Source organism: Salvelinus alpinus, chromosome 29 (genome assembly GCF_045679555.1).
Source record: "Salvelinus alpinus chromosome 29, SLU_Salpinus.1, whole genome shotgun sequence".
Taxonomy (NCBI): domain Eukaryota; kingdom Metazoa; phylum Chordata; class Actinopteri; order Salmoniformes; family Salmonidae; genus Salvelinus; species Salvelinus alpinus.
This window is the reverse complement of record NC_092114.1, coordinates 34,937,612-34,961,024: the sequence shown is the minus strand read 5'-3', so window position 1 is coordinate 34,961,024 and position 23,413 is coordinate 34,937,612. Positions and strand designations below refer to the sequence as shown.

The 23,413-nt window shown below is 41.1% G+C and overlaps 2 protein-coding genes across 7 annotated transcripts; both read right to left on the bottom strand.

The window, feature by feature from the left end:
* Window positions 1-2,732: 2,732 nt before the first annotated feature.
* LOC139558577 (krev interaction trapped protein 1-like) lies at window positions 2,733-14,028 on the bottom strand. 4 transcript variants are annotated; one of them, XM_071373785.1, is made up of 17 exons: window positions 13,816-14,028; window positions 13,099-13,277; window positions 12,434-12,590; window positions 12,179-12,271; window positions 8,506-8,635; window positions 7,714-7,957; window positions 7,407-7,522; window positions 7,006-7,149; window positions 6,618-6,774; window positions 5,206-5,313; window positions 4,932-5,088; window positions 4,638-4,789; window positions 4,203-4,369; window positions 3,951-4,038; window positions 3,642-3,848; window positions 3,289-3,405; window positions 2,733-3,071 (listed from the first exon to the last, which is right to left on the bottom strand). In XM_071373785.1, exons 2-17 carry the CDS (start codon window positions 13,198-13,200, stop codon window positions 2,982-2,984), a joined length of 2,229 nt encoding a protein of 742 aa, XP_071229886.1. In that variant the 5' UTR covers window positions 13,201-13,277; window positions 13,816-14,028; the 3' UTR covers window positions 2,733-2,981. The 4 variants fall into 4 exon arrangements, with proteins under 4 accessions (XP_071229886.1, XP_071229888.1, XP_071229885.1 ...); XM_071373787.1 differs by lacking the exon at window positions 5,206-5,313; XM_071373784.1 differs by lacking the exon at window positions 2,733-3,071 and having other exon boundaries at window positions 3,142-3,405; window positions 13,099-13,234; window positions 13,816-13,952.
* Window positions 14,029-20,129: 6,101 nt separating this feature from the next.
* Window positions 20,130-22,687, bottom strand: LOC139558573 (protein rapunzel-like). 3 transcript variants are annotated; one of them, XM_071373770.1, is made up of 3 exons: window positions 22,591-22,682; window positions 21,708-21,781; window positions 20,130-21,601 (listed from the first exon to the last, which is right to left on the bottom strand). In XM_071373770.1, the coding sequence occupies exon 3, from the start codon at window positions 21,578-21,580 to the stop codon at window positions 20,867-20,869; it is 714 nt and encodes a 237-aa protein (XP_071229871.1). In that variant the 5' UTR covers window positions 21,581-21,601; window positions 21,708-21,781; window positions 22,591-22,682; the 3' UTR covers window positions 20,130-20,866. The 3 variants fall into 3 exon arrangements, with proteins under 3 accessions (XP_071229871.1, XP_071229872.1, XP_071229873.1); XM_071373771.1 differs by having other exon boundaries at window positions 21,708-21,784; window positions 22,591-22,638; XM_071373772.1 differs by lacking the exon at window positions 21,708-21,781 and having other exon boundaries at window positions 20,130-21,600; window positions 22,591-22,687.
* Between the last annotated feature and the right edge of the window lie 726 nt (window positions 22,688-23,413).

Sequence of the window (23,413 nt, the reverse complement as noted above, 5' to 3'; positions counted from 1 at the left end):
GTTGCAAGGTGTGGATTCCACCAATGTTGTGGGGTAACTTCGATAAAATGTTTTTACTTATGTCAAGCTGACATAGAGAAAGTCCAGAGCACAGACCCATTGGGAAGGTGCGGAGGTGGTTAAAACTAAGATCCACTGAGGTCAACAGAGAGCAATTTCTTATGTTGAGGGGGAAATTAACCAAATGATTCCTTGAGCATTCCAGAACTGAGATTTTTTAGAGAGCCGATTCCTCGAGGCAGTGTTTCTAGCTGATTTTTATTCACCAGTAACTCTCTGAGATGTTCCAAAGCCCCAATACTCCTGGGAAGTTTTGTTAGTAGGTTTCCAGTGATGCAGAGATGCAGCAGTTTTGAGCATGAGCTTATTTTCTCCGGAAGTGTCTTTATCTTGTTGTGACAAAGTTGCAAGACTCTGAGCCCCTTCAATTTCTCCACATCATCAGGAATCAATGTTAACTGGTTTCTACACAGATTCAGTTCCTCTATGTTAGTCAAGCAGAAAAGTTCTGAAGGCAGAGTTGTCAGGTTGTTGGAATTCAGAGACAGAACTTTGAGTATTTTCAGCAGGGATAAACGCTTGGGTAAACTCACTATCTTGTTCCCTGAGAGATTGAGCTCAAAGAGTTCAGGGAGTTGGCATATAATCTGTGGAAGGTATGACAGCTTGTTTTTCTCCAAATTTAAAACAGTGATATTCTTCAAGCATCCAAAAGACTCTGGTAGAGAGGTAAGTCGGTTGCCATTTAGATTGAGAATTTCCAAGGTGGCGAGATCTCCAAATGCAGATGGCAGGTGTTTGAGTTTGTTGTTGCTTGAATTGAGATGTGTGTATTCTCCAACTGACAGATTTCTTCCGGAAGCCTTACAATTGTATTATTACTGATGTCAAGGGCTTTGAGGATGTGCAGGGAGTGGACAGCTGAAGGTATTGAAGTTCATTTGTTTCCTTGAAGAGATAAGAATTCCACATTGTTCAAGTCTCCTATTTCTTCTGGAAGTGTTTTTAGCTCATTGTTTGATAAAGTGAGGAATTTCACAGGTTTTTCCTGAATTAATTCCAAGAGAGTTTTGGTCAATCATGTCTTCCAACATTATCTCTGACTTGTATTAACCCTGCGAAACAAGATAGCGGTTAGATTTTGGGCTATATTCAATCCGTAAATTCAGCGTTACAGCGTGATTGAAATTTAAAGGCAATGTTACCGGAGACTGCATTCACGGTCAACACAGCATATGTCTGCTCAATCAGAAATTACCTTTACATTTGTAGCACAGATTGAATAGAGCATAGCAGCGGGTAGATGTTTGAGGTCGGGGTGTGCAATTTCTTTGCCCACGCTACAGATTATTATTTTTCAGGGGGTGCTACAGCACCTCTACTTCCCATGGCTATGGAATAGAGTACCACAGTATGAGTCATAATACCCATAAAACCTAGCGGTCAAACAAGGAAATGATTCCAATAGTTTTTCCACCATTCATTTTTCCCATAAGGGATATTAGAAACATAAGGGCTGTGGCGTGACGTTTTATGACCGTGTAAATCTTTCTAGGACAAGGTGACTTTTATCAATATATTCACCTGTATTTACACCCCAAAAATGAAATGTTATTTAAATTGACACAATAACTGTTAGCAAAGGTGTCAGCTAGAAATGACGTGCAGGAGCTTGCAGGGATTTGTAGTCTTGCATTATGTCTACTTTGATGCTAATTCGTTTTTTCGAAATCTGAGAGTAAATAGAGCCGAATATATTGATAAAAGTCACCTTGTCCGAGAGAGATATACATGGTTATCAAAACGTCATGCCAGTGTCAGCCTACACAAAACACAGCCCTTATTTGAAGTGTTCCTAAAATTCTCTATGGGAAAAAAAGAATGGTGGAAAAATGACTGGAACCATTTCCCTGTTTGACCCCTAGGTTTTATGGGTATTATGACACCTCCACAGTGGGGCTCTATAGAGCCCAAAGTGCATCTGTCATTTCCATACTGTTACAATTATGGCTACTGTTGTTTGTGAATGTTACAGTAATGGTACATTGTACCTGTCTCATTCCACAAATTGTTACAACAGTTGCTGAGTGAAGATATTGTTATAATGTAGCACTGAAGCTGGCTCTCGGCTGGCAAGCTTCCAAACACGATGGCAGAGCTAATTTCGCATGTCACTAACTTAAAGCATATCATTTTAATGTTACCTTTGGTTTGTCCACAACATCGCCATATAAATTAACTTCCATATAAGCTGACTTTCAGTGATACAGAAGATGTCAGCAGGCTACTATCATGGTTACATAATGTAAACAATGACGTTTCCACTGCCCTCGTGCTTAGAAGGTTGCTGAATCTTGCAGAATGTCTTATTACTCACTTCAATTAATTTCACATTGTTTTAAACGTTTTAATACAAATTTATCAATGTTATCTTGTTCAAGCCGTTTGAAATGACCGTACTGTGGACAAGTTCAGTCATTTATTTGAGCAGAGCTCCCTCATGTGGCAGTTACTGATGTTACCAATGTCAGTCCGTCTGATTTCTGACATCACATTTTCATTATCTTTCACTGATTTCAAGGTTTAGGGAATTCATTTGTCCTAATGTCTTTTTTCTTTGCATTTCAGAACTGAAACCATTTCTAGCCACAAAATGCACACAGATAAAAATTGTATTATGCTCCCAAGATTGAGTGATTTGGGCAGTGCTATTTTCTTCAAAACAGAAGGAATTACACTCATATAGTATTCATTTTATTAAAATTAATAATTAAATACACATTATTTACAACCATAAAAATTACAGCATGTAAGAATTTGTCAAATGTAACAGAAATCTTAATATCAAATAAACCAAATGTGAAACATGTCTTGTTCTATTGTGATACAAAACTAAGTAATTGGTGAAAATACTTTTTCCTCAAAAAAGCAAATTACAATACAAGAAAGCAAAACAAATGGGGGAAAGAGTACATAGTGAATCAACCATATGCATACTTGTCTGTTAAACTTCTGTCATTCGGAGTCATCTGTCCACTCAACTTCATTAACAGTTTAACAATAAGGCCAGCCTATTGAGGAAAGAAGAGAAGGAGCAAATGAATACAAGCAATTTCATGTAATATTGCACACATTCAACTCTTCAGCTAGAGTTAGAGCTGTATGCTATGGTAAATATGTTCTTATAAATCATACAATCTGCACTGTTTTCCAGACTACAACACATTGATTCAACATAATCACAGATATACATCCATTGGAATTACTTGGGAAAGGTCCTATAGTTACCTGTTTGGTGTGCACAATGAAATTCATCTTATTTTCCAGACTGTGAATCTGAAAGTACTGATCAGCATGCCCTAGCTGCCACATGAAAGAGCCATACTCCAGACTGATAAGAAGTACCTACAAATACACAGTAAAACATATGCACAGTATCAGTAAGAGGGCATTAACATGAAAACATTCAAAATATACAAAGCTGGGTACTTTTGAGGCTTATTTATATGCTTAGATATTTACATCCATGCTTACTTTGTGACCACTAAATAAGAATGTATTCTGTATACTGCATGGTTAAAACATGGTTCTCTCTGTATTCATATGAATCTGTCCCCAACCAACAAATAGCCCCGGGGTACCTTGGTCTCCATGTTCATGAGGTGCATGCCCTTGGTGTTGACACCCGCGAAGACGCGGATGACTTTGTGGTTGCTGGAGCTAGCCTTGGTGAAGACCTGGCCCGTGAAGAAGGCGGCACCATAGGTCGGGATGTCCCAGCAGTTCTGCAGGAAGAGCCTCTGGAGGTGGTGCATCTCTTTGCTCACACCCTCACTCATACTGAAGCACTGTGGGGCCAATAAGGTGAAGTAAGGCTAAGAGTTTGACCCCACAGATATAAATGTATACAAGTTATTTCACAAAAACGAAATAATGTAAATAAACCTGACCTTATACTCATGAAGAATCTTGCTTGTCCAATGATGTGCTTTGCTTTTCACCTTGGATATTGGGACAATAGATTTCAGGTTTTCCTCACTGTTGAAAACAAAACATTTACACAGACAGTTATGTCAATAGTATATCATATTACCACAGCTTTATGTATCTTATCTTCAAATATCATACCAAGATTTCCCCAGTTTTAAAGAAGAGTATTATGCTAGATTGATTGAATTCAGGGACCAATTTAAGATATTTACTTAAGGAAGCCCTGCTTGTGCTTCTTGCTCTCATAGTTTCCGTAGATGATCTGCAGCAGAAGGCTGGCCAGGGTGATCAGCTTGCTGTCCGGGGAGGGGAAGAAGCCCTTGAGGAGGCAGTGTCTGGCTTCATCAAACAGGATCAGGATGGACAGGGGGTCCTCAATCTGGAGGAGAAGTTTCAAGCCAATCGTGGATGGATTAATGAACAAACAAATGAATGAACTTGAACACCAAACCCTTGATCAGTTTAATCATGTGTATTATTACGGGGCTGGAACAAATTCATGCACACCCTCTGGGTCCCCCTTAGCCAGAGTTGAGAAACACTGATCTAAGCAATATTCAAAATCCCAAATCCTTGCTTTACAGATGCAGCAAGAAGAATTTCCCAAAGGGATAATAAAGTTGATCAGAATCAAATTGGTTACAAACCTTTTTCTCAATGTCGAGGGGCAGACGGACATCTCTACGGAGGAAGAGCTGTGGGTTCTCCCTCTGGGGGTCCAGGACAGTGAGGTCAGTGACAATCTCTGTCCAGATACGCAGGTGCTGCAGGGGCTTGTGGTAGGGCTTCAGCTGCAGGTCTGATGGAAGACACAAACACACACACACACAAAGGGTATAATGAGCACAGGTAGCATGGAAATAGGATACTACAGATACAAGAATATAATATCTATGCCCAAATATTGGGCAGCCATTTGGATCTGTGTATGTTTGACTCACTGAGGTTCTCGGAGCAGATCCAGATGGTGAAGTACTGCTGGGTGTCCTTGGAAAGCCGCATGCCCTCCATGATCTGCTGCACTGATGTGTTGTTGCCGTGCTTCAGCTCCACCGAGCGGTACGAGCCGTCCATGCGGTAGATGCGCACCTTCTCGTACTGCGGAACGAACACACAGTTTCATGAACTGCTAATGGTAATAAGACTTTGACAAGTCTGTTGGAGTAGCATACAGTCACGCACACGCACACTGACGCACACACACTCCACACTCACTGGTTTGTTATTGGCTTGCTGTAGGAGTTTCACTGTCTCCTCCCATTCGTTTTGCTTGTTCTCTTCACAGATTTGCAGGGGCGATCTCTTTTGCTGATCCTCTATGTGCTTATAAGAGTATAAAAACAAGCAAGCAAAGTGACTTTCTTACTGCTACTTACTACTGGAAACATATTGAAATCCTAAGCTATGACCTTCCACTGGTACCAGCACACCCTAAAGTATGTGGTCATAATGCAAATAGGTGGAGGATGGAGGATTTACTGGATTCAACCAGGGTTCTCCAATTCAGGTCTTGGAGAGCTACTGGGTGTGCAGGTTTTTATTCCAGCACATTTAGGGGTTGAATTGGGAATTTAAAAGTGTTACGATTAGGGTTAAGCCATGCTCACTGTCTTCTGCTGTCTCTCCACACTTTCCTCTTGTCCATACCCTGGCTCAACCCTAACCCTAGCTTCATGTCGACACCCTGGCTCAACTCTAACCATAGCCATAACCCTTAACTTAAACCTAACCCTAGGTTCATGTCCACACCCCGACTCAACCCTGAGCCTACTAGTCAACAAATCAAATGCTATTGGTCACATACACGTGTTTAGCAGATGTTATTGTGGGTGTAGCGAAATGCTTGTGTTTCTAGCTCCGACAGTGCAGTAATATCTAATAAGTAATGAGTAACAATTTCACAACAAATACCAAATAAACAAAAATCTAAGTAAAGTAATGGAATTAAGAATATATAAATATATGAACGAGCAATGTCAGAGCGGCATAGACTACGATACAGTAGAATAGAACACAGTATATACATATGAGATGAGTAATGCAAAATAGGTAAACATTAAAGTGACTAGTGTTCCATTCATAACCTTACCCATAAGGGAAACACTCTTTTCATGCCACTGATACCAAAGTTCCTTTTTCGTAGCAGGTTAGAAGAACTTATGCAGCAGGTTAGGATAATTCATGTAGCAGGTTAGGAGACTGTGTTTAACATTAGGGAAAGGGTTAGAGTTAGCGAAAATGCTCTCCTAACCTGTGTCCCTTAACCATAAATCTAACCCTTACCTTAGCCTTATGTTCAACACTAACCCTAATCTTGATTTAGCATACTTTTATCCTACTTTTGTCTTTTGACCTGTGAGGTGCAGAAGCTTGGCTCTGCCTGGCTCTCCCCTTCACCCAAGGTGCAGGAGTTTGGCTCTGGGCAGCTCTGGCTCAATTTAACCACTGAGCACATCGCAAACAAACCTGATTCAAATAATCAACTAAGTATGATCTTCAGCCTGGGAATCAGATGTGCTACTGAAGGGCTAGGATCGAAGCCTATGCACCTAATAGCTCCTCAGGACTAGAGTCGGAGACCCCTGCCAGGATCTAAACCTGTTTTAGTGCATCTGTCTCAGTCTTACCCGGTCTATCTCAGGATGCTGGAGCAGAAGCTGTACTATCTCTGAGTGGCCCCCTCCAGCTGCAAAGTGCAGCAGGGAGCTCAGTTGGCCATTCAGCAAGTTGGGGTTACAGTTTCCCTTCTCCAGCAGTAGCTTTGTCGCCTCCACTTTACCATACCTACATTCAAAACAACACAGAAGTTTTACTCTTATTTGACGTTAGCTGTACAATAAAAAAAAGAATAAATGTTGTCCTTAGAGACTTTCATTTTCTTTAGGGAATTTGGGTAACACTTTATTTTTACTTTATTTTACAGGTTGGTTTATAATCTAGGATGAGTTGGCAGCCCTGCCACTTGTTTTGGTGTACAGCTGTGCTAGAACAAAACACTGCTCGTATGAGATGTACCAGCAGGCGTAGTGGATGGGGGCCCAGTGGTCGCTGTCCAGCTGTTTGACTGAGAAGCCACTTTCCAGGAGCTTTGTGAGCAGCTCTGTGTCACCTTCACAGGCACTGCGGTGTAGGGGGAAGTCATCCACCCACTGGTGCTCCCTATGGAGGAGACAGAGAATAGGCCTCGTTCAATCACTTGGACTTCACAATGTCATGAGGCATTTGAAAAGGCCCAAACTGCCAGACAGGTTGCCTGGCTCAATGGAACTGATGGAATAGTCCCAAATGTGCAAATGTCACCTATTTGGCACTCCAGACAGGCTCAAACTATTTGAAGGGGAAAAAATAGTATTTGAACCCAGGTCTGGAGAATTCATTAAGTTGTTTTGAAGTTACATTTTGGGAGGCACACTCACTTTTCCTCCGTCATATTGTTAGAGCCGTGCTGCCACTTTTCTCTCGTAGGGATCTGGATTTTAGAGTAATCCGGAGCACCAAGGCCAAAGTAAGGGTTGATGATAACTTTGTCCACCTAGAAATTGCAAAAATAGAGAGGATACGTAAACACTTTAGTTTATCGTCACATATTTTGATTAAGATACACAGTATTTCTGTTTAAATAAAAGTGTGTCCGTGCAGGGCTAAAACAAAAATGTGAACTGTCTTGTAAACCGTCCCTCGGGAGAGGGTAGGAATTGGAAAAAACGGTATCTGGGCTCTCACCCGGTTGGTATACTGCAGGTCTGAGCCGTAGAGAGGGTTTTGAATGCACATGTCGGCCTTCTCCAGTGACAGCATCTTGCTCTTGATCTCCAAGGCGGTGTAGCCCATGTGCAAATCCCCATCACTGGGTTTGCCCTCGCTGGTATATGCAGGGTTACTCACGTTGGTCTTGACTCGGTCCACCGGTGCGGGCCGGAACAGAGCTGCAATGGCGTGAGGCATGGTGTGCTTCTCTGCCAGCCACCTGGATAGGGCAGGTACAAGATACAAGTTCAAAGGTCAAGGTTTAGTGGTGACGTTTTGGTTTACCAATGTCTTTATGGTGGGTGAAATATCTACTGTCACTCACTGCACTGTAAGTCGTTTTAAATATCTTGTGTTATTTCCAATCCCAACCCCCAGACACCACACATACATACAGTCACGAGAGGCTGGAAGAAGCACAACGACAGTCGCAGTGCTGTGAGGTTAAGTGCCTTGCTCAAAGGCACAACAGCAGTGGATAGTAGTAATGATCTGAAACCAGCAGCCCTCCAGTAACCAGTCTAGTTCTCCACTATGTTCATCGTCCGGCCCGGGAATTAAATCAACAACCTTTCTGTTACCGGTCCACCTCTAACCTCTGGGCTACCTACCGCCCCCGAAGTGGCATGAATACAACAGCCATGACGATGGTAGAGTAAGTGAAGCTACCATATACACTGGTTTTAAGCTCTCTGATACACAGAAAAAAACTGTGGATCAGAGCGCCTGCTAAATTACTTCAATATGAAATCATAGACAAAAACTTACTTGTCCAAGGCCAGGAGCATCTTTGAGGTGATGGAGGAGAAATGAGTGCTGGTCTCGCTACACACACGCATGATATCCTGGAGGCAGTAAAAACTTGGGCTCCCAGGGTTGTAGATAGGCTTGCTATTATCTGTTCCGAAAGACCAATAAGCAGCACACAATAATAAAGAAAACATTGTTAGCTAAACTATATTATTAAGGAATTATTCTAAGGAATGCTTTAAAAAGTACCCCAGACACAAGTGTACTAACACTTACAATGGGGTCAGGAATTATTGTATCCCTTGATAAAGATCAGCAAAAAAGACTAAAAGAAATACCGGTAATACAAATACTGAGCTATATTGTATGCTCAAAAAAAAAAAAAAAAAAGTATATGGTAATAAACTATAGTAATACAATTGCTCAGATAAAGACATTTTGTTTAACAAGTAATAAAAACAAATATTGGATCCCCTGTTTTGATTTGAATTGAAGAGGGCATTCTATAACTGCAGACGAAGGATATCAAGGATCTGGAAATATTCTGACTGGAGGAATGGTCCAAGATCCCTCCCAATGTGTTCTCCAATCTCATAAAACATTCTAGAAAAAGGCTCAAGGTGTCGTTATCCTCGCAAGGGGAGAGTGAGTTTTGACAACAGGGGATCCAATCATTTTGACCACTATATTTCTTGTTAAACAAAATCTCTTCCTCTGAGCAATTGTATTACTATACAAGTCATATCTTTTTTTTTAAGTACACAGTGCCTTAAGAAAGTTTTCACACCCCTTCACTTTTTACACATTTTGTTGTTTTACAGACTGAATTTAAAATAGATGAAATAGAGTTTTGTTGTTACTCGCCTACACACAATACCCCATAAAGTCAGTGGAATTATGTTTTTTTTTGTTTTTTTTTACAAAATAAGTGAATAAGTGTTCAAACCCTACTAACCTAATTGACAGAGTGAAAAAAGGAAGCATGTGCAGAATAACATATTTAAAAACATCTATCCTGTTTGCAACAAGGCACTAAAGTAATACATTTTTTGTCACGTGCCGAATACAAGTGTAGACCTTTTTTAATTTAATAATTTTTTTACCTTTGTTTAACTAGTCAAGTCAGTTAAGAACAAATTCTTATTTTCAATGACAGCCTAGGAACAGTGTGTTAACTGCCTTGTTCAGGGGCAGAACGACAGATTTTTACCTTGTCAGCTCGGGATTCGATCTTGCAACATTTTCGGTTACTAATCCAATGCTCTAACCACTAGGCTACCTGCCGCCCTTACCGTGAAATGGCACCAACAGTGCAGTTCAAGAAGAGTTAAGAAAATATTTACCAAATAAACTAATGTAAAAGATAATAAAAAGTAACATAACAAAAACGAGGCTATATATAGGGGGTACCGAGCCAGTGTGCGGGGGTACAGGTTAGAGGTCATTTGTACATGTAGGTAGGGGTGAAGTGACTATGCATAGATGATAAACAGCGAGTAGCAGCAGTATACAAAACAAATGGAGGGGGGGGGGGTCAATGTAATAGTCCGGTGGCCATTTGATTAATTGTTCAGCAGTCTTGTGGCTTGGGGGTAGAAGCTGTTAAGGAGCCTTTTGGTCCTAGACTTGGCGCTCCGGTACCGCTTGCCGTGCGGTAGCAGAGAAAACAGTCTATGACTTGGGTGACTGGAGTCTCTGACAATTTTTAGCGCTTTCCTCGGACACTGCCTAGTATATAGGTCCTGGATGGCAGGAAGCTTGGCCCCAGTGATGTACTGGACCATACGCACTACCCTCTGTAGCGCCTTATGGTCAGATGCCGAGCAGTTGCCATACCAGACGGTGATGCAACCGGTCAAGATGCTCTCGATGGTGCAGCTGTAGAACTTTTTGAAGATCTGGGGACCCATGCCAAATCTTTTCAGTCTCCTGAGGAGGAAAAGGTTTTGTTGTGCCCTCTTCACGACTGTCTTGGTGTTTGGACCATGATAGATCGTTGGTGATGTGGACACCAAGGAACTTGAAACTCTCGAACCCGCTCCACTACAGCCCCGTTGATGTTAATGGGGGCCTGTTCGGCCCGCCTTTTCCTGTAGTCCACGATCAGCTCCTTTGTCTTGCTCCCATTGAGGGAGAGGTTGTTGTCCTGGCACCACACTGCCAGTTCTCTGACCTTCTCCCTATAGGCTGTCTCATCGTTGTCGGTGATCAGGCCTACCACTGTTGTGTCGTCAGCAAACTTAATGATGGTGTGGGATTCGTGTTTGGCCACACAGTCGTGGGAGTACAGTGTTGAGGTGTGGCAGAGGATCAGCGTGGCAGACATGTTGTTGCCTACCCTTACCACCTGGGGGCGGCCAGTCAGGAAGTCCAGGATCCAGTTGCAGAGGGAGGTGTTTAGTCCCAGGGTCCATAGCTTAGTGATACGCTTCGTGGGCACTATGGTGTTGAACGCTGAGATGTAGTCAATGAACAGCATATACAAAGCGTTATGTTTGGGGCAAATCCAATACAACACATTACAAAGTACCACTCTCCATATTTTCAAGCATAGTGGTGGCTGCATCATGTTATGGGTATGCGGTATGCTTGTAACCATTAAGGGCTGGGGAGTTTCAGGATAAAAAAAGAAACAGAATGGAGCTAAGAACACGCAAAATCCTAGAGGAAAACCTGGTTCAGTCTGCTTTTCACCAGACACTGGGAGATGAATTTACCTTTCAGCAGGACAATAACTTAAAACACAAAGCCAAATATACACTGAAGTTGCTTAACAAGAATACAGTGAATGTTCCTGAGTGGCCGAGTTACAGGTTGAACTTAAATCTATGGCAAGACCTGAAAATGGTTGTCTAGCAATGATCAACAACTAATTCAACAAAGCTTGAAGAATTTTGAAAAGAATAATGGGCAAATGTTGCACAATCCTGGTGTGGAAAGCGCTTAGTGACATACCCAGAAAGACTCACAGCTGTAAACCCTGCCAAAGGTGCTTCTACAAAGTATTGACTAAAGGTGTGAATACTTACGTAAAAGAGAGATTTCTGTATTTCATTTTCAATAAATTTGCTAAAAATCTAAAAACATATTTTCACTGTCATTATGGATGGAGTATTGTGTGTGAAAAAAATCTATATTTACTCCATTTTGAATTCAAGCTGTAACACAACAAAATGTTGAATAAATTAAGGGTTTGAATACTTTCTAAAGGCACTATACTATAGCTCAGTATTAGCATTGTTTATTATCTACCTCCTTTTTCACTTATTTTTATTAAGGGATTTTACCCTCTTTTTCACCCCAATTTCATGATATCCAATTGCGATCCAATTAAGATCTTGTCTCATCACTGCAACTCCCCAATGGGCTTGGGAGAGAGGCAAAGGTTGAGTCATGCGTCCTCCGAAACATGACCCGCCAAATTGCACTCCTTAACATCCGCCTGCTTAACCCGAAAGCCAGCCGAACCAATGTGTCGGAGGAAACACCGTTCCACTGACGACTGAAGTCAGCCTGCAGGCCCCCGGCCTGCCACAAGGAGACACTAGAGCATGATGAGCCAAGTAGTGCCTTAGAACGCTGCGCCACTCGGGAGGCCCCCATTTATAACATTTCTAATCATTTATAACACATTTATAAGTTATTGTAAACCAAATTATTTATGTGCTGACAAGTTGGTGTCAAGTTCTACCTTTGACATTAATTGGCACAAAAAAGAGGGAGACCTCTTTTCCTTCATTGTCACCATCAAGATGGAATTTCTTCATGTGCACCACACGCTTTCCTGTGATGAGCAACAGCATAAGAGGGATTAGTGCTTTGACACAATTTGTTATTTGAAATGTCTTTCTACTCTTCATAGAACATTTATATTAACAAATGATTCACATCCAAAACTGGAAAGCCACCATAATTACAGAAAAGCAACTAAGATATATTTATTTACCAATAAAACCCTTGTTGTTAGATATGGGTTTAGTCATTTCTTCTACATAATCCAAAATGGATCTGGCTGTGTCCCCATTGGCTTGGATTTTGGTCGCCAGTAAGACCTTCTTCCGTTTCTTCTCTTTTCCTTCCAAAGGAACTTCTATCAACAGGATCTAAAGGAGGGGTAATAACAGAGTTACACATGATGTCACTGGTGGAGATAAACTTAACTAGAATAACATTTATGAAATCAAACCATAAGCTAAATAATAGCGATTTGCCATTAACAATATTTGGGTTAAAGTAAAATTATATTGCAGAAGACTTGGGGTGGATGATATGGTAATATGGCAAAAACTAGAACTGCATTTCCAGGGAGCTTTCCAGAACTGAGCCTCCTTACACTAAATGTATTAATAAAGGCGTTGCCACTTTGCTGTAACCATAGTCTGCTACTCGCAGGGATACTTAAGCATGTATACAAAATAATGTGTATCCCACTTCTGACACCAACATAACAAATCCAGGGAGTAGCCCAGACCGGGACTCAAACACAGCACCCTACGACTCTCAGTCCAACCCCTTGCTGTTATGTAAAGAGATCCTAACCTTCAGATGCTAGGTGTTGAATGGTCGCTAATCACTACTGTATCTTATGAAAGGTACTGTATGTAGTCTTACCTCATAGGCTTTAGCCCGATATTCCTTAGAGCTCAAACTAACATGGTTCTTTGGACGAACGACAGCTACAAACACATCTTCCAAGTTGTCTTGGTTGCCCATGGCGTCGACTTGCCTTCAATTTTTATCAGGTATCCTACATAAGGACCGATTTATGAGGAAGATGAGCAGCACCATGTCTGAAATGTTATAAATAATAAAATATAATCAGAATCTAATTGGGAGCCAGCAAAACGTGATTATTCTATTAATAATCTATATTCTATTGTAGGGTGTATTTTAATTATTTAAAAGTAGTATGCTATATCGTTCTCATCACTGATCAATCTTGAAAAGATAAGACTTCTAAATTGTTAACTTGTAATAAATGACTTAATAATGTCAACATTCGCCTAGGTTGTTACTTTAACGCATGCAAATAAAATAGCATAATGATAGTAACACTATTAGGTTGAAAATCTTTTCAAAAGGCAAATTTGATTACGTTTAAAAGTCTAAAAGAAGTTATTCTGTCCCAACAAAAGTCACGCCCCGGAAACCAAGCACACTGTTGCCTTCCTCAGTAGAAGACTATTGATATCATCACATACAGTATAAAATACAACATGAAAAGTAATATGCAGCACGAATTTTCAGTAAAGCTACATTGTGTCCTTAGAAGTAGACCTGAAACTATGCGTCAGATAACTACATTTTGAGAAACGCTTTCAAACATACCTGATGTTATGATCTCTCACAAACTTTAAAAAGTATATTGTGTCGGTGTCTTTATTTTCCCGGATGGAGTAAGTCATAGACATGCAGGATCAATAATCTAGGCAAACTTCTAAGTAGATATTTGTGTTTCCTAAAAGCATAACATCGGTTGCCTACCACAGAAGCGAAATAGACAAGAGTCACATTATGCCTGGACTGACTCGTTTTGACAACAGGGAACTCTGCTGGTCGGGTGGACTTAGTGCGCATATTTTCTTGTGAAAATGTAGGCGACAGAAATCAAATCGGATGTGAAAGTAATTTTCTTTGGTATGATGTAACGCCATTGACTCGTAATTTTTTTCTGAATTAATTTTTATTGCATTCAGGCAATTCTAGTGTACATTTTTTTGTCCATGTTTCCTAATATTTGTATGTTAAATAGTTAAGGTACACTTTTGCCAGTTTCAGGTTACGTATGGCAGAGGTTCCCAACCATTTCCCCCCAGGGCCCCCCTTTTCACATTTGAATGGAACAACAGCTTGATTTTGTTTAATTTGAGGATCTAGTTAAATGTTGTTTTTAAGCTGATTTCTTGCAATTCTACCTAGTTTAACAAGACTCATGATATATTTTAGGTAAGCTATTTAATGATTATGATAATAATAATATTTCCCCAAATGTTTGGTTAGTAGGGGTTAACTAGCCCCCCCTAAAAACAATGTCTAATTGCTGACCCAAAAAAGCAACGAAATCGGTATGTGGATGAAGATCATGCTTAGGCGCAGTGGTTGAAAAAGTACTCAATTCTCATACTTGAGTAAAAGTAAAGATACCTTAATAGAAAATGACTCAAGTAAAAGTGAAAGTCACCCAGTAAAATACTACTTGAGTAAAAGTATTTGGTTTTAAATATACTTAGGTATCAAAAGTAAATGTAGTTGCTAAAATATACTTAAGTATCGTAAGTAAAAGTACAAATAATTGAAAATTCCTTATATTATATATGAAAATTCCTTATACCGCACAATTTTCCTCTTGGGGTGTGTCCTAGCCAGGGCTTTAAAAACAAAGCATTTTGTGTTTAGTGAGTGCGCCAGATCAGAGGCAGTAGGGATGACCAGGGATGTTCTCTTAATAAGTGTGCGAATTGGACCATTTTCTGTCCTGCTAAGCATTCAAAATGTAACGAGTTCTTTTGGGTGTCAGGGAAAATGTATGGAGTAAAAAGTACATAATTTTCTTTAGGAATGTGTTGAAGTAAAAGTCAAAGGAGTCAAAAATATAAATAGTAAAGTAAAGTACAGATACCCCCAAAAAACTACTTAAGTTGTACTCTAAAGTATTTTTACTTACGTACTTTACACAACTGCTTAGGCAAATAAACTATAAAGGGAAATAAATGGCTACAATTTACACTTTTTTAGGTATTCATGAAATGTTATTAGAAAAGGGGCATTTTTAAAAGTACCGGGGTAACAGGCCCCCGAGGGAAATGATTTTGCACATGTCACCATTAATATCCGCACTATGAGGAGATTTGATGTAAAGTCCCTCTTTTTAACTCACCTGCACATACATTTTCTTTGTTGTTAGTTTTCCATACAATCCATTATGTACAATTGCCCTAAATATTATTTGAACAATGCCATTCAGGTGCATATGTCACGTTCCTTTGTTTAGTATGTGTTTAGTTGGTCAGGACGTGAGCTGGGTGGGCATTCTATGTTATATGTTTCTATGTTGGGTTCATTGTTAATTAGCCTGATATGGTTCTCAATTAGGGGCAGGTGTTTTACGTTTCCTCTGATTGAGAACCATATTAAGGTAGGCTGTTCACACCGTTTGTTGGTGGGTGATTGTCTTCCGTGTCAGTGTTTGTACCACACGGGACTGTATCGGTTGTTCTAGTCTGTACCTGTTCGTGTGTTCTTCGTGTTTATGTAAGTTCATATGTTCAGGTCGGTCAACATCGTTTTTTGTTTTGTAATTTCTCAAGTGTGTTACGTGTTCGTCTTGTCTAAATAAATTAATAATGTCTTCACAACACGCTGCGTTTTGGTCCGATCCCTACACCTCCTCTTCAGACGAAGAGGAGGAAATCAGCCGTTACAGCAAAAGGTTTTCAATAGTTGTTTATTATTCATTAAAAAGAATATTCATTATAATATAATATTGGAATGGAATAACTAATACCATTAAATAACATTGGAATATTACATTTAATAACAACAACTCATAACTTAACTAATTCAGTGTAACATTCCTTCCGTGGCCTCCAACTGCTCTTAAATGCAAGTAAAACTAAATGCATACTCTTCAACCGATCGCTGCCCGCACCCGCCCGCCCGTCTAGCATCACTACTCTGGACATTCTGACTTAAAATATGTTGACAACTACAAATACCTAGGTGTCTGGTTAGACTGTAAACTCTCCTTCCAGACTCACATTAAGCATCTCCAATCCAAAATTAAATCTAGAATCGCCTTCCTATTTCGCAACAAAGCATCCTTCACTCATGTTGCCGAACATACCCTCATAAAACTGACTATCCTACCGATTCTTGACTTCGGCGATGTCATTTACAAAATAGCCTCCAACACTCTACTCAGCAAATTGGATGTAGTCTATCACAGTGCCATCCGTTTTGTTACCAAAGCCCCATATACTATCCACCACTGCGACCTGTATGCTCTTGTTGGCTGGCCCTCGCTTCATATTCGTTGCCAAACCCACTGGCTCCAGGTCATCTATAAGTTTTTGCTAGGTAAAGCCCCGCCTTATGTCAGCTCACTGGTCACCATAGCAGCACCCACCCGTAGCACGCGCTCCAGCAGGTATATTTCACTGGTCATCCCCAAAGCCGACTCCCTCTTTGGCCGCCTTTCCTTCCAGTTCTCTGCTGCCAATGACTGGAACGAATTGCAAAAATCACTGAAGCTGGAGTCTTATATCTCCCCCACTAACTTTGAGCACCAGCTGTCAGAGCAGCTTACCGATCATTGCACCTGTACACAGCCCATCTGTAAATAGCCCACCCAACTACCTCATTCCCATATTTTCTTTCTCCTTCGCACCCCAGTATCTCTACTTGCATATTCATCTTCTGCACAACTATCACTCGTGTTAATGCTAAATTGTAATTATTTTGCCACTATGGCCTATTTATTGCCTTACCTCCCTAATCGTACTACATTTTCACACACTGTATATAGATTTTTCTATTGTGTTATTGACTGTACATTTGTTTATCCCATGTGTAACTCTGTGTTGTTTGTGTCATACTGCTTTGTTTATCTTGGCCAGGTCGCAGTTGTAAATGAGAACTTGTTCTCAACTGGCCTACCTGGTTAAATAACGGAAAAAGGAAATACATTAAAAATAAAAAAACATGTGGCAACTCTCTTATGCTCTGCTATTGCTAATTTGTACATAGGTCAAAAACAAAGCTATCCCCAGTAGATGTGGAGTACAACTCATGAGCCCACCTCCTGCACTGCTCACACCTAATCCAGTCCCCACCTGTGACTGAAAACAGGGGGAGAGATGCCAATTGAAAAGCTCTCTCAAAGATTTAGCTAGCTAACGTTAGCTATCTAGCTATATGACATAAAATGCTGTGTAAAATAGCTAAAAAAATATATAACATAAACTGTAAACCTATCAGTCACTAGTGGAAACATTTACAACTGCAATTAAGTTATGTTCTTTTTTAAATGTATTTTACCTCAGAGGGTCTGGTAGTAAGCTTGCTAGCTAGCACTCCTAGCCGCTTATGCTAACTAACTAGTTTGCTAGCATTTGTGGTCCCGTGTGGCTCAGTTGGTAGAGCATGGCGCTTGCAACGCCAGGGTTGTGGGTTCATTCCCCACGGGGGGACCAGGATGAATATGTATGAACTTTCCAATTTGTAAGTCGCTCTGGATAAGAGCGTCTGCTAAATGACTTAAATGTAAATGTAAAAATGTACTGGTAGTGAAGTTGCTAGCTAGCAAGTTAGCATAAACTAGCGCTAACTGGGCTAGACATTGTCTAAATGACACATTCATAACCATAAAGCGGCAACTAGCCACCAGGGGGTTTTTCCCCCAACACACTCATCCAACATATTACTTCTTTACAAAAAATTATCTACATTTTTTTCTCTCGAAACAAGCGGATTATTTATTTTAAGACTTTCCTAATTATACATTTTTAAAATATATAATAATAATAATAGTTAAATGAATACCACAAAATCGTTTTGTTGAAATATCTACAAAAGTTGTGATATGACACAGAGGACATTTTTTGTTGAGTAAGAGCAGTTGCTGCCAGGGAAAATGTTGGGGAAATAATTGTGACATCTTGTGGCCTTAATGTGAATTACATATGATTTACTATGATCATTTATAGGAACCCTCAATTTAATTATACATATTCTATTTTACCCGAAGTGATTCGCTGAATTGATAGTCACACACTAACCACGTTTCCATCCACAGTTTTTATCCGAGTAAAATTATATTGTATTTCTTTTAAAGTCACGACAACTATGTGATGGAAACAGGAAGTGTCGGTGTAATGTAAAAAAAAATGTAGATAGATATTTGTTCGTTCGATCTTTTTGTGTCAGTAAGATGTATTATGCGGGGGAAACGCCTTTATGCGCAAATATTGACATGATAACCATCATATCGAAGTAAATTTAGTCACGCTATTATATGGTGTGTAGTTCTGCCACCACGACTCGGGAAACGATGCCGTTTATTAGGCTACAGATGAAATAAATTATGATGAACTTCACAGGATGGTGAAAGTGCACGGTGATGAGCTTGATGCTGCTTTCCAATAAATAGGCCTACCGAGGGTCTTACTCTGTTGACATGATGATCGATGTTTAGCTGCCGTTTGACAAATACAAATAATTCTCGCTTTTATCCATAATAATATCATCATGTAAACTAGACAAATCGCAAAGTCTATCCGCACTGTATCTGCGAGCTGTTGGCTAGAGCGCAGGTGCCAAGACCGGAGTAGGCACATTTACTATTTAATGAAGACGTTTTTGTCTCAAAACTATCATTAGAGTTGAAAATGCGATGGAAACACATTGAACGTTTGATTTTTATTCGGTACGTGAACATTTAAGCGAATAAGTCAATTTTGTGTGTATTACGTCATCACGCATTTATTTATTTGCAACAACTCCATTTGATGGAAACCCCACTGGTGGGAAAATGCGCATATTTTCTTTATGCGGATTCTAGAATATTCGCATGAAAAGCTGTCGCCAATTGGATGGAAACCTAGCTTGTGTATGCAATTACTTCCCAAGCAACGTCCGATTTATTTTACTCATCGACTTTAGAAGGTCGTAGCTTACCTCCGTTTTTGATCGGTATTAACAATAGCAAACTGTATCTCTCAAATCAAGGAAGGACCCTAGGTTGGGAACCCCTGATGTATGGTGTCATAGGCAACATAGCAAACTTTCCCCATGTATGTGTAACAGTATAACTTTACGTCGTCCCCTCGCCCCGACACGGGCGCGAACCAGGGACCCTCTGCACACATCAACAACGGTCGCCCACGAAGCATCGTTACCCATCGCTCCACAAAGGCCACGGCACCAATGTAACAGTATAACTTTAGTACGTCCCCTCGCCCCGACCCGGGCGCGAACCAGGGACCCTCTGCACACATCGACAACTGACACCCACGAAGCGTCGTTACCCATCGCTCCACAAAAGCCGCGGCCCTTGCAGAGCAAGGGGCAACACTACATATTGGTTTCAGAGCAAGTGACGTAACTGATTGAAATGCTACTAGCGCGTACCCGCTAACTAGCTAGCCATTTCACATCCGTTACACTCACCCCCCTTTCAACCTCCTCCTTTTCCGCAGCAACCAGTGATCCGGGTCAACAGCATCAATGTAACAGTATAACTTTAAACCGTCCCCTCGCCCCGACACGGGCGCGAACCAGGGACCCTCTGCACACATCAACAACGGTTGCCCACGAAGCACGGTCGTTACCCATCGCTCCACAAAAGCCGCGGCCCTTGCAGAGCAAGGGGCAACACTACATATTGGTTTCAGAGCAAGTGACGTAACTGATTGAAATGCTACTAGCGCGTACCCGCTAACTAGCTAGCCATTTCACATCCGTTACATATGGCAATTCTCTACTGTAAGACCAATATAACATGTTTAAGTCTATCCATAATATGTAGGTCTTTCCAAAATGTTTCAGGTCAGGTCAAGATAACTAATAGGGGCAGTGCTCTATAATTCTGTGTGTGAGAGAGAGAAATGGTACTAGTTTTTCAGTCATATATCTTGTACATACTGTAATATTGGTCATAATTTAGACTTCTTTATTGAAGACAGAGTATAAGAGATTACCAGACAGCCAGAGCAAGTATTGGCAGGTAGCCTAATATAAGGCAGCGGTATGAACACAAATTCAAACTAGGAACAATTACCACAACAACAGAGTTCAGTTAACCAAAATAAACATGCAGTTTATGTGCACAAACAAAGAAAACATATTTTGATTGCTTTTACTGTGAATTTGGTTTTCCATCTATTCATAATACACATAATATATGATTTCCTTGTTTTACTTGGTCCACTTGAATGAGTCTGGTTGCTGAGAAAGTGGGAACCACTTCTCTACAGTTTTAACCACAAAACTCTACTTCTAACCCACCGAAGCTTCCTTCAAACGCTGGCCCTGTCGACAATCAACCCTTAGCCCCTACCCCTTGGCACTTGTGTTGATCGGAATAAATTGGACAGGTCTAAGCAAAATATTTGGCTAAAATTCAGTTCTAACAAGGGGGTTAGAGCAGGGGTGGCCATCCCTCCTCCTGGATAACAACTGGGTCTGCAGGCTTTTATTCCATCCCTGCTCTAACATATCTGGTTTAGCTAATTAGGCTCAAGATGAGCATGTGATTAGTAGAATCAGATGTATTAGAGCAGGGCAGGAACACCCAGGACATACTGCACACCCAGTAGCACTTCAGGACTGGGAGTAGGGGTTATTTCTGGACAGGGCCCCCACCTCTCCCCTTTCCCAAGCTTTAGGGCGGACTCCTGTCCTCCTCCTCTTTGCACTGGCTCAAAACCTCCTGCATCTTGGCTTGGATGTCCTCCACGCGCTTGGCCCACTTCTCCCGCACCTCTTCCTCGTCGTCCTCCGTCACCGCTGTGTAGGCCATGAGAGCGATCAGGCCGATGTGGAACAGGTGGCCCAGGTGAGAGCACCGGTGCTCCATAACCCTGCGGTCTCCATCGCAGTGCTCCAGGTACACCTTCAGCAGGGACCTTCCAAACACCGACCCGATGCCCATGACGCCTCGGTAGTACACATCCAGGCTCAGGTCACTCTTGTCCCTCTCGTAGGCCCGCTCGAAGTTGGCCATGTGGCGCCGCGCTCCCTCTGGGTCCTTCCTCACCATCGTCACCATGGAGCTGAAGGCGGCATACTGGTGCTTGATGTACTCTTCATACTTGCCGAACGTCTCATTGACCTCGTCTACACGGATCTGCCGCAGGCACTGATGGTTTTTCGCCGAGATGCTCTGCAACTTGCCGTGTACCACCTGGAAGTCCTTGTCCAGGGCATGCGCCTCCTCGCCCACCAGGCCTGTGCGCACCACCCCCACCAGGGAGGAGACGATGCCGAAGAGGGGGTCGATGGACGAGGCGAAGGAGGAGACCTTCTCCACACAACCCAACACCTTGACCGCTGTCTTTCTGATTTGCCCGGCCTCAGCCATCGCTGCCTCAGCCATCGCTGTTAGCGTCTGTGACTCTGACAGAGAGAGCGAAAAATATAATGATGAAGAGAAAGAGAAAGCAAACAGAGAGAGAAACCCGACAGTGTCAGGCTGTTGTGTGAGGGTAGTCAATGAACTGAACAGTTTCTATTTCAGTTTTTCCTGTAGATGGGGGAGATCGACCAATGTTTCAGAAGAATCTTATTACTTTTAATGCTGCTGAAAAAAAATGGGCATCTTAGTTCTCAAGTTGCATTCCACACATGCATTATGTCACTTTGTGTCTTTTAGCTTTATGTATCAAGCTACAGTTTTAATACTCCTGAGTAACGCCTCTAGTTGTGTAGTAAGTAACAAGTAACTAGGCCAGGGTAACAATAATTACTTCAGTTTAGAAGCCAAAATTAACTGTTATATCTTATTTGAGAGAGAATTGGAGACAATGTCTTTCTAAGAGAACATATCTTTCATTATCAATCTTTTCTTTTCATATTTATGGCTGTTAGCAATCAGTTGGAATCAAGTACAGTATTTCATTCAGATACAGGGCTTCTAAATTCAAACCTCACACAGGACAAGATCAATTTGGGTCACCTATGAAAGGGAGTGTATGTTGTCCTGTGTCTATACACTAACTGATGTGTGGCTCTGCAAAACGTATACAACCCTAGTTCATAGCTTAGCTCTTACTCATCATGCCCAAGGAAAAAAATCTGGAAGACCAGTAGGTGTGTCGCCTGGATACTTTAAATACAATCATTGACCTCCTATAACACCGGCAAGTTTTTCTAAAGAAAAACTAAATGATAAAGGCACATGCCAATGTACTGTACATCAATTCAGAGATCCATTTGAGTAAATCACATTAATTTTTTATCTAACTACACTCATTTCCTGTTTCTCCAACCACAAACATGTATCATGAACCACTGATTTCCCTTTTGACTTAAATATAAAGTGTTCTTTTTCAGATAAAACCCCAAAAGATAACACAAAGCCCTTAAGGCTAAATATCTTCTGTTTACCTGAGGTCAAGCTGTTGTTATCCTTCTCTTTATACAAGCTGTCAGTATTTCCAAGCGACCATTTTCCAAGAGTCCCCCAGTCTGAGAAGCCCAGCCTACTTTCTGCCATATAAGGACAGAGGAACAAGGAAACATGACTCTTGTTTGGGCTGTGCTGATTGGATGGAGGGGGGAAATGCAGCTGGCTGTTTTGTGGCTGTAAACCAAGCAGAGGCAAGGCAGGGTGTCTATTGTTTTAGGCATATCAAATGCATCCACACCTTCAGTAGCAAGAGTTTTTAATAGTGATGTGTATGTAGGGATAAGGGTAGAGGGAATCCATCAGAATAGAATATATGTTTACAAATTGCATGGCAATTCTTTATTTTCTGCTCTCATAGTACGAAACCAACACACCACAACTATCTCACACACACGCAAAGAGTGAGAAAGAGAGAGAGAGATAGAGCAGCCCCCCTGAAGGAGTTTTGGGGGGTTAGGTGCCTTACTCAAGGGCACAATGGCAGTATGTAGCATATGGGATATTAATGACAGCAACCCTCCGGCTGCCGCCACACTCTCAGTAGCCTGCCCTATATTATGATTAGAGAGAAGATACTGTAGGTCCTAAAGTGAGCAACCCTATGAGATCACATGTTATGAATACGTTGTAAGCCTGTATTACTCACTTTACATTAAATGTATCTTATACCTGTGTAACTCTGTTATTACACTAGTAACAACATCTTATTGATGTTACATTGTATTTCAGTAATTTCATTTGAATTGTACAGAAATGAAATTAAGCAGTTTTGCACACAATAATCAGGGACTCATTAAACGT